Source organism: Alligator sinensis, unplaced genomic scaffold (genome assembly GCF_000455745.1).
Source record: "Alligator sinensis unplaced genomic scaffold, ASM45574v1 scaffold97_1, whole genome shotgun sequence".
NCBI classification, from domain to species: domain Eukaryota; kingdom Metazoa; phylum Chordata; order Crocodylia; family Alligatoridae; genus Alligator; species Alligator sinensis.
Window position 1 is genome coordinate 1,415,903 of NW_005841921.1, and position 11,217 is coordinate 1,427,119.

At 39.0% G+C, this 11,217-nt stretch overlaps 1 protein-coding gene across 4 annotated transcripts in view; it reads left to right on the top strand.

Moving 5' to 3' along the window:
- PRMT7 (protein arginine methyltransferase 7) overlaps positions 1-11,217 on the top strand; it is a 57,589-nt gene that overhangs the window by 19,992 nt on the left and 26,380 nt on the right. For all 4 annotated transcript variants that reach the window (XM_014517686.2, XM_006019058.3, XM_014517685.2 and 1 more), the window contains exons 4-9: positions 5,534-5,683; positions 7,754-7,862; positions 8,232-8,344; positions 9,754-9,995; positions 10,318-10,498; positions 10,611-10,738. In XM_014517686.2, the coding sequence (XP_014373172.1) occupies positions 5,534-5,683; positions 7,754-7,862; positions 8,232-8,344; positions 9,754-9,995; positions 10,318-10,498; positions 10,611-10,738 (923 nt within the window). The remainder of the gene's footprint in view (positions 1-5,533; positions 5,684-7,753; positions 7,863-8,231; positions 8,345-9,753; positions 9,996-10,317; positions 10,499-10,610; positions 10,739-11,217) is intronic.

The window sequence follows — 11,217 nt, forward strand, 5'->3', positions numbered from 1 at the left end:
CCCCCATTTTAAACTGTTTTGGCTAATCCCTTCTCTTAAGCAGGGTTTTATAATCTCTAGTACCAATTAAGCATTCAATATGGGGTATGAGTGTTTTATCTTCCTCAGTGATCAAATCATGAAGGGCAGCATTAGGATCTTCTGCAGAATACACAGTGATTAGAAGCTCTCTAACTTGAATTAAATGTTTCTCAGTAATTCTGAGAATGTTCCTGGCAAACCCAATGGCTATAACAGCATTGAAAATGCTATGAAGACATATTTCCTGGCAAAGTTCCTGAACTATTTGATTTATGTCTTCATCTAACCAAGTAATACATTCGTGGGCTTCTTGACCCCCTAGGTCAAATGTGCACCCCCAGCATAGGTCAAAAAGTCTCTTCCTCAAGCAGTATTTCATTATGCCGTAAAAGGAAACACGAACAAGAGACTTCATGAAAGCTTTACATTCATGACTTGAAACTGGATCTGATTCAGTGCCTAGCTGTCTGTCTTCTGCACTCTTCAGCCTCATCCAGTCTGTGTTCTCTGCAGAACCATACACTTCCTTCTTGTGTACTGGTGAGGAGGTTTTCTGGAGTCATTAAAAAGGCTTCATCTAGCTGCAAAGGAATTCAAATAAAGGCCTAAATTAGTTAGCTGCTGTTTAATCAGTCCTTAGCTACTTCCAAACACACACGTACCATGAAGTGAACCCACACCCCTACCCTCAAAACCCAAGTGCCCCCACAACCATGCTCCAAGTCTCTTACCGGTCTCTCCTGTGTGATGACCTCTACTTCGCCTGCAGGCTCTAGCACAAAGATACCATCTTCTAAATTCTCAATGTCTGCTTCGAGGGCCTGAGCCTCCTCCATTTGCCTATTCATTGGGTCTTCCCGAACAGGGTCAGGCGTCTCAAAGAGTCTTTGGGCAAGGAGCCGTGTCCCCTCCTCAATACTATTTCTACAGTAACGCTTTCTATAAGGCCGTCTTGGGGTTGTAGTGAGTGGGCCTACAGGCATTGTGAAAGAATCCATATCCGCCCTTGCTTGCCTTAGCACAGTCTCAGATAAACAGAGGGGTTGTTTGGGAAAGCAGATAGACCTGGTGGGATTTACCGCCTAAATCCTACCCCCTGTACTCATTCCAATTGGTTCAGCGTTGTTTTTGGGAGGTTTGAAGTGTCTGAAACCTCCGCCAATTGGTTGGGGAAGGTGGGGTGGTTTGTTAGAGGGGTCACACCACCACCCTGTCACCCCATAGGCCATGCCTGTGCTCCGGTGGGGGCTAGAGCGGTCTGGGACCTGATAAGCCATAACTGCACCATGTGATCTGGGGCGCTTCTTGTAGCATGAGGGGTTGGGCTTTGGGGTCTGCATGGGCTGTCCTTCTGATGTCATGGACCATGTGGTACTGGTGTCACACACCATGTGACTGGGTGTGGGGGCGGAGTTGCTGATGTCACACAACACGTGACTGGAGGTGGGGGCGGAGTTGCTGATGTTTGAAATGTATTATTCACATACTATGATTTTATATACATGAGCACTTAATGTTGCTGCTTAATTATTTAAGGATAAAGAGAAAATGTAGCATAGGTGGCTCTTTTGTGTGTATAGGTAATATTGCCATATCAAGCCTATCTAATATTGCTTTCTGTTGTAGTACATTTCAGCAGTGTAGTGCAAGTTTGGGGATGAGTTCTAATGTCCTTTTATGAATATTCATGTAAATTTGCTACAGTAGACAGGTAATGCAGATGCAGTAAAGTCAGCTTCTTACATAGTTTTATAATCACAAAAAATAGAAGGTGCTGCATACTCTACAGCAGCTTGACCTGTCTCCAGTGTTATTCAGTATGGGAGACTGGAAGTATCCTGGGCAATCTTTGACTAATTAAAAATGGGAGGTTTTTTGAAAAAAGTGAAACTCATGGTCTGTACCAATGTTACTTTGTTAATCTGCTAATTCATTGGTTTCTTCTATGCTGTACTGAGATTCATATGTCCCAAAATGTTCAGCAATTTATGACATTTAAATTTTAGCCATTACTGGAGATGTCTTTAAGGGTCAAGGTAGAATAGGCACACTAGTTCTGCCTTCAGTTTCCCTCTTCAACTGTTTTTTTTCTGTATCATGTCATTACTATTATTTATTGGGTTAAAGAAATGGCAATTTCCATTCTATTCAATAAGTGTGTCAAATAAAAAGAAGCATGTTTGTAAAGGCAGTCTTGTTGCTTTAACCAGGAAAATGTTTCCTTATTGCACACAGGATTAAAATAAAAATTGAGGAAAAAGCGTGTTTCTTTGCCAGTGGGTTTTCAATATCCTATACTGGTGAATACTTTTCTCTTACTAGGAGCTGTGTTGGGTCATTTGAGGGTTAGGAGGATTTGAGTCTCATTACAAAAGCATAAAATATTCTTTTGGAAGTGCTTGATCACCAGTTCTTTGTTTTTCCTTTTCCTTTACACCTGTTGGGTTCCCAAAACACTTAGTTCACAACCCAGAGTCCACAAGTGTTTCATAAGAACTCAGTCACTTTTGTGTTTTCTTTTAGCAACTTGTTTCCTTTAATTCATTTTAAAGTTGATGTTTTGGTAGGTGGTAATAGATCATGACTGTCTGTCACACACTTCCTCCAGCTGGGAATCATGTCTTTCAGTATCTGGCTTTAGAAAGTTGATAAATCTCTTACCTTTCTTTTGTTTCAAAGAGATATTCTTGCAGGTTGGTAAGGAACTAGATACGATGCAGTCATCAGTGGATTCCACTGATAACCCCATGGTATAATATTAGAGGGTTCCTGTGAAGCTGTGGGAACAGCAGGGGGATGGGTCATGATTTTTTCAGACAACGGCAGTGGCTTTAAAGCCCTTTTATTTTAGAATATAAGCTTGAATTTAAAATGCAGTCACTAGGACAACTTTTAATGGGTAAAATAAAGATAAAGTTGAGGTTTCATAGTGATTCCATGTTCCTTGCCTTCCGTGTAATATGTTGAAGCTCTGGGTCCTTGGATAACCTTCTGTCAATGCCCCACTTTCTATTTGTGAAATATCTAATGCTTGATTTGTGCAATAGGGATTTGAAGTTCTCATAGGCCTGACATCTGTTTTCAGAGATGTTCTCAGGACTTCTTTTTCATCTACTTTAATGTTTAATATCTATATCATGAGTTTAAATGTGCAGAGTGAAAGTGAATGAGCAGGGCATATTTCATGGCAGCATGTCCCAGTTACTACCCAGTTATCTTTTAGTTGTCACCTTTGTCTGGTGCGCTGCTAGGGTATTCTAGTAATTGGGTTTGAGGGGAATGATTGCTGTCTGCCACATGAGCTGAAATCTTGATCCACCACGTAACTTTATGTAGCTGTACTAATTAGAGGGCTGAATATAATTTTGCAGAAGTCTATCTCAAAAGATGCATATCAAGTATGAACAGTATCTTTTCACCAGTTGTTGGTTATACACTTTCTTTCCCATTAGTTTAAATCGTGCTTATACATTTCCGTATTTAAGTCAGACACTTGTTTCACAGCAGCCTGTCGGGCTGGGGACAGAAATTACTCATAAACCAATATAAGTGAAACCAATTCAAATCTAATGCAACAGAAGTTTGGTGCACATAAATCACTTTGAAAATGACCAAAACTGGTTGAAGGATCAGGTTATCAGACTTAACTGATTTAGGTTAAATTGGTTGATTGAACTTTGGTCCCAGATTCCCTTCAGATTCAAGTTAACTCAGTCCCCCAGCATCCCAGGGTGCTTTACACGTTTCCTGCAAACCCCCATCGCAGGGTGGGCAGGCTAGCCTTGGTCCAAGCTGTCTGCTTCAGCTGAGCAGGGAGGCATGTTCTAGTGCCCCCAGCTTCTGACCTCAGCCACTGCAGGTATGTGTCTGCATTTCTGGAAGCAAAAGTGAATATCTGTTCACTTGCTTATCAGTTCAGTCTACACAGCTTAGACTAACTTGCAAAGATTGAATCAATTCAGCCTCAGTCTCTTTGACTGTCTGTACTTAGCCTTAGTGTAACTAAAATGGTCTCTGGCCAGACAGTTTGGATTCTACAGGTTTCCCTATGATAAGTAGGTGGACATGAACTAAGAACGAAGACATTGAGACCTGGGTCCTGCAAAGACTTTAAACATGTGAGTAGTCCAACTAATTAGTCCCAGTGGAATTTATTTTGTGTTTAACATTAAACATGTGCATATGTTTATGGGAACTGGGCCAAAGTCAGGAACCTTATTAAGCAATGTTTATGGTTATCAATTTTTATTGAGAATTAGAAATCTTCTTAGGGGAAGCTTATTTGTCGTAACATCTCAACTTTCCTTTAATAGCTTTTTCTAATTTTTTTGAAAAATTGAAACAATTGGGATATAGTACTCTTACAGACCAATATCTGCATTATGGCAGTGTTCTTTCTTGCAGAATAGCAGGTGCAAGGCCCTTGTGTTGGGACTGATATACATTGTCAAAGTGAAAAATCTTACTTTATAACTGAATGTTGGTATCTGAATTTTCCATGAAACATAGGACTTAAAAAAAAGAGAACATTTATTCAGCTTGAGTTCAGTAAACAGTCAGACAGAGATAGCTCCTTATGACTGGAGCTGGAATATTTCTTAAGTGAGGAGTGTGGCCAGAAACTGGGTTATTCAAAGTAAATATTCACATCTTGAGTTCATGTGTTGCTTAGGTGAGAAAAGAATTAGTTCCAGTCCTGGAGATTGCCCCAGCTTCATCTCAGTTTAATCTTTTTGAGAAAATAAACCCATTAAAAATAATTTCCCTTCACCAAGAATAAAAGCACTTGGTTTTTATAATTATCACTTGTCTCAGATTGCGTTAAAATGAATGGTAAATGAACTTGCTCGTTACAAAGAACAGGAGACTACAAAGCCAGCTGTAGGAATCATAAGAGACATTTATAGAAAATGCACCACAGAAGTTGGATTTTTAGCCATTCTGTAGGCTTTATGATAAAATCACAAAATGTCTGCTAAGTTACTTGAACCATTGCCTAAGAACTAGACTGTTCTGTGTTCCCTCGAAAGCACCATGAGCATATTCCCTAGCCTTAAACCAAGGGGCAGGTGATATTGTATTCTGAATAGACGGTTGTCCCTAAGCTGCTTCCCATTTGAGGCCCCTCTGAAGGAACATTGATTTTTTCCTCATGCATATAAAACATTTTGTCAGTGATCTAATAACACTGAGTCCTAGATGGTGCCAGTTGCTATCGCTGCCTAAGACATCTGTGTATTATCATAATGCACTTACCAAAGTGACAGCAGGAAAAGTTTACAGAACCCAGGTTACTGTTGAAAGTTATTGGGTGGCACTGTAATTTCTTGCTGAAAGACAATAAAAAAACAAAAACAAATTGAAAATGGATAGTTTACCTCTCTCTGTAGTGTGAAGGAAAAGCAGACACCTACTAACTCATAGGGCCTGAAAATAAAAGGCATTTATCTAAGAGCCGATTTACATAAGGGGATTCCACTGGGTGACTGATCTTTGTCTGTTTTTCTTGCAGAATGTGAAGTATTACCAGGGTATCTCTGCTGCAGTGAGACGAGTGAAAGAAAGGGGCGAGAGAGCAATTGTTTTAGACATTGGGACTGGCACAGGACTCCTGTCTATGATGGCAGTTTCAGCAGGTGCAGACTTCTGCTATGCTATTGAGGTAAGTATTTGCTCATGGACAATACATATGTCTGTGGCTTCGGGCATGCAAATGGCACAGCTAGCATGCAGATAGGAGTGTATGCACCTAGTCTAACCAAAAGAGCTCCAATTTGTAATTCCCTTTATCAAAGCAGCAATATGGGTACCTTTGCCCACTCTGTATTGTGGTTTTTAAAGAGACATTTAAAAATATCATTTGTATGTTCAAGGAAGTTGACCATATAGGGAGATATTTTTGCGAACTATTTTATAGTTATGTTCTCTTGGCAGTTTCTCAAAACACGACAAAACTGTAATTAGCGCACTTAGAAATGAGGTTATTGCACGGGATCTTCTGAGTTCCTTTTCCTAGCTGAAAGGCAGTATTAGGGAAATGATGGACATTCTGAAAGGTGCTTGTACTCAAAACCATGTTATAGTTTTTCATAAGCTTAATTTTTTCTTCAACTGTGAATTCTCAAAACTTTTTTTTTATAGTGTGGACCACATCTTAATAGGAACATACAATTGCATATCCTACTACTGGATGTCCGGTTCCTGCCACAGTTTGCAGGGAGTTCCATCATCCTTGCCACTCAACTGAGGATGTTCCCAGGGGGTCTGTGTATGCAGCTATGTGGCTGACCAAGTGGAGAAAACCCCAGCCACCTGGGGCAGTGTGCAAGCTGCCTTGTCCCCACTGCTGCCAGGCAGCAGTAGGTACAGCACAGCAGCTGGTGCCTGGGATATCTTGAAGAGTGTTGTGGATGATGCACCCTGCATCATCTCTTACCACTGCTTGTAAGGAGCTTCCTCACCTTTGTCTCCATGCAAGTGGCCATGGCAGGGGTGGAGAAGGAGGAATAAGATAAACTTGGAAAAGGTGAAAAACTTCTTAAGTTGAGACTTTTTTTTAATAGGCTGTCCCATTATGTACATTATTTGGAATTGCATAGCTAATTAGTTTGTACATTACACAGGGTGATTCTGCAAATGGGCCCCAATTTTTTTTTCTGTTTCCATATTAGTTTCTGGTTTATCCAGACTAAATATACATAATTCACCATTAGGCATGCCAGGACTGTAGAAATTTTCCAACTTAAGCAGGTTTCTAGCTTTCACAGGTTCCACCTTAGGCAGTTTTCACTTGACCAGCTGAGATTGCCAATCACAGCTTTTGTGCTCCCACAGTTTGGGAGTAGCACTTAGAAATTTTAAGTAGCTCCTGAAGTTTTATATTTGCCTAAAATCATATAGGCTCTTTGAGGATAGGCTTTGTTTAGCGCAATAAAATAGCAGCATTTTAACTTTCTATGGGACAACTGGATTGAGTTCAAAAGTTGTTACCAATCTCCTCTTCTGAGTAATCAGCTCCACAGTTGGACCAGTTTAAAAATGCTTTAATTTAGTTGGTACAAAAAGTCTTTTACATTTTGCAATGCAAAAAAAGCCTTTTGCATTGCAGAAGTAACTTAGAAAGATTGCTGTCGTTTTAAAAACTTCCCATATATTAATTTTGGTCCTGTGGTAGTTTGGAACCTTTCCCCCTTCCCATTCTTGACTCAGTAAGGAATAAAATAAACATTTTTCTATCAGCTGTGATACGGAAAAAAATCTCTTTTGCTATGGTTCATGTTTTTGTTATATATACATTTTGACAAGCACAGCAGCTCTGTTTGTTTTATTGGCAATCAATCTCTCTCTCTCTCTCTTCCCCCTACTTCAGCTTAATTAGGTCTTGTAACCATCTTATAATGAGCAGATTTTGAAACTGGAAGTTTACTTCAGATGTTAGTGATTAATATTCCTCATATAAATTTTTCACTTTTGAAAGTTTAGAAGAGTGATTGCACTGCATAGTATTACTGTATACTTCTGCACAGGGGGGCATATGAAGCTTATGAATGTCTTAAGTTATGCCATTTCTAAGAAGTAACTGTCACAGTCTTACACTTTCACAGGAGTAGGTATGGTAAAAAGGAGGTTTTCTTTAATAACATTTAATTTGTATGAGATTGACTGTGTAGCAGTATCTTCACTTTGGATGTTGATATATCTGATCAAAATATTGCATTCTTGGTAATTTCAGGTTTTTAAGCCTATGGCTAATGCTGCTGTGAAGATAGTGGAGAAAAATGGCTTTAGTGAGAAGATCAAAGTTATTAATAAGCACTCCACTGAAGTCACAGTTGGACCAGGTGGGGATAACTCAAAAAAATTTAGTTGTTTAAGTATTTTGACTATTAAAAATCTGTTTAAGTATTTTATGAGGTGACACTTCTTTTTTTTTTTTCAAATTTAGCTTAATTTAATAACCACCCTTCCCTCTGGAATGTGGTAGAGAAAACAGATCCAAAGCAAAATTTTCACAAAATCTCAGTTATAAACTTCTCAATTTTTATTCCTTGATGTTCAAGCTCCACGATGAACATTTAAACTGCACCACAGTAAAAATCAGGGTTTTTTTTATAATTTATACTTACAGTACCTGATGAGAAAGAACATTATAAAGTTTCTCTAATATAACACAAACTGGTAGCATATTAATTTTTCCCTTTTTTTTAAAGATGGAGACATGCGGTGTCGTGCAAATATCCTCATAACAGAGCTTTTTGACACAGAGTTGATTGGAGAAGGAGCTTTACCAAGTTATGAACATGCCCACAAATATCTTGTACAGGTAAGACATTAAAAGTAGGTAATATAACAAAATCTTTCTCTGGTATAACTCCTTTCTTTTCTATAGAGATGGATGAGGCTTGAATATGGGTTAGTATGTTTACTTAATATCATCTGTATTTAGTTCCTACCTCAGTGTGTAATTTGTCAGCATTGTTCATAGAATCAAGGTCAGCAGTGACCTTCAGATCAACTAGTCTATTTTTTGTATATCAAAAGTCCTTAAATTTCACAGTTACTCCCATCTTGAGACCAAGTAATTGCATTTGGTTAAAGTCTATCTTCCAGAAAGTTATTGTCATAATTATATCAAGAGGGCTTGAGGATCTACCACTGGATAAACCTTATTGGCTAGTTCCAGTGATTGATTAATCATTCCTAGTGTTCTTTTTTATAAAGTTTTATTTCTAATTTGATTCAGCTTAGTTCAATTCAGTTCTTACTTCTTGCTATATCTTTTCTGCTAGATTAAAGAGGCAGTTAGTTTCCAGTATTTTTTTCAGTCTTGGGCAGGTTTCACTGTAATTTCGTTTTTCCTTTCATGCAATAAGTTATTGTAATATTGAGAGAGAGTTATCTGTGTTAGTCTGAAATCAGACAGAAGTCAAGGTAGAGATGTACTTCATGCATCTCCGATTTAATTACCATTGTGTAACGTATTATAATATCATCACCCCTCAGTCTTGTTTTTAAACTAAATAGGTTGAGCTCAGAATCTTGCTATATTTTCTCTAGCCTTTTAATCACATTTTTTTATTGCATCCTCTAACGTTTCTATATCCTTTTAAATTACAACTGTAGAATGTTATGTGGAATTCTAGTATAGACACCAATACTATAAACAGAGAAATTAGCTTCCTGTTCTTCCTCCCCTCTCCATACACCCAATTTCATTTAATCCTTTTAGCATTTCACTGGGAGTGCATATCTAGTTTCTTGTACATGATAAGACCGCAGTCCTTTTTAGTCACTGCTTTCTAGGACTGTAGTTACAGTCTGTAGGTATTATTTAATCTTTGCTTTTTGTTTATTTTTCATTGCATTTGTTAATTCTAGTCTTGGTGCTATAGCTAAATTAATTTTTTTTGTTTTATAAAGTTTGGGTGGGTCTCTAATACATGAAAATAGCATGAGCTTAGTAGAAGGTTAAAAAGAAAATGACAGTAGTGAGTACTGGAAAAAGGTAAGTAATTCTCACAGCCACATTTTGAGAGTTAGGTCTCTTCATATTTTATGGCAGGGGGAGGCAGGGGATGACAGTAAAGCATTTATCCAACATTGTGGAAGAAGGGTCACATAATTGGGCTTAAGAATTCCAGGTTTTCTGTGTTGTGCTTAGTTCACCTATTTATTTTTCTTGTGTGTTACAACTTTGTTGAGTGCATTTACCCTTTGTTTTTGAATGCTTAGGAAGGATGTGAGGCAGTGCCTCACAGGGCAACAGTATATGCTCAGTTAGTGGAATCCAAAAGAATGTGGTCCTGGAACAAGTTGTTTCCTGTTCACATCCAAGCAGAGGATGACAAGAAAATTATTGTCTCCCCTTCAGAAATGGAGAACTGTCCTGGTGTTTCCTCTGTCTATGATATCCAACTGAACCAGATGCCTTGGAACGACTTCACTATTCTCAGTGATGTTGTAACAATGTTCAGGTAATGAGCAGATTTGGTTCCATTTTAAAATTAAAAAATTCTGTTATACCTTCTATATGAACAAACTTCAGCTTGGGAAACAGAAAAGTGAAGTTCAGAGCAAGCTGACAATGCACTTATGAAAAATAATTTGTGATTTTTTGTTTGTTTCTTTTTTTTTTCTGTTACTGAATTTCAGTGTAGGGTTTGATTTCAGTGCAACTTATTTATAAAGATCTTAAACTCTCATTTTAGTCCTATTGCTATAATGTTTTAAACATATACATTCTTAAGGAAACTTACCACTCTGTCTGTATTAAATATATTTGATGTTTCTCTGCAGTGTGGATTTCAGTAAACAAGTAAGCAGTGCGTCTGCTTATCATAGAGTGGTGTTGCAGCCTGTAAAGTCTGGCATGGCACAGGTGATCTTCTCTTGGTGGGATATTGACATGGATCCCTCTGGCACAATAAAATGTACAATGGCACCATACTGGGCACAACCCACTTCTCTTGATATCCAAGTAAGATACTGAGCATCTGTAAATTCCTTTTGTCAAATGATGACCCTTTAACTATATTAAGTAGAGGTTTGTAAGATATTATATTGGGTTTTTGTTGTTTACATTTTTACAGTGGAGAGACCACTGGATGCAGTGTGTATATTTTCTTCCAAATGAAAAACCACTTCTTCAGGGTGAGATTGTGTATTTAACTGCCTGTCGTGATGAGTATTCTGTGTGGTACAAGCTTCAAAAAGCAAGGTAACTATAGAGGAAGGAAGGGAAGGAGCTGGTTTGAAGATATGGACTTATGCTAATCTTAAATAAACCCCATGGAATTACACAATTATGCACTTGTGTATTTTGCATGTAAATTGTATGACTGCGCATAATCACATAATATCGCATAATTTTCCAGAGTGTAGCTGGTGAGTGGGAAGAGGAGCTCCTGCTTGCAGGAGAGGAGGGCGGGCATGGGCCATGCTGCCATGCGCAGCTCTCAGGATTTACCATAGCTGTGTGCTGCCAGGTGCTCTGCCTGCTGCAGCCAGGAGCACCCTGAGAGCCCACCAGTGGTTGAGACTGTGCCAGGGGAGGCATGTGGCGGGGGGGCAGGGCGTATGGCAGCAGGGGCTGTGCACTGGTGGGGCAGGGGCTGTTCTGGGGGAGTGGGCATGTGTCTGCAGGGGCTGTACTGGGGGGGGCAGTGCAGGGGAGGGCGGGGCTTGTGACAGGGGGGG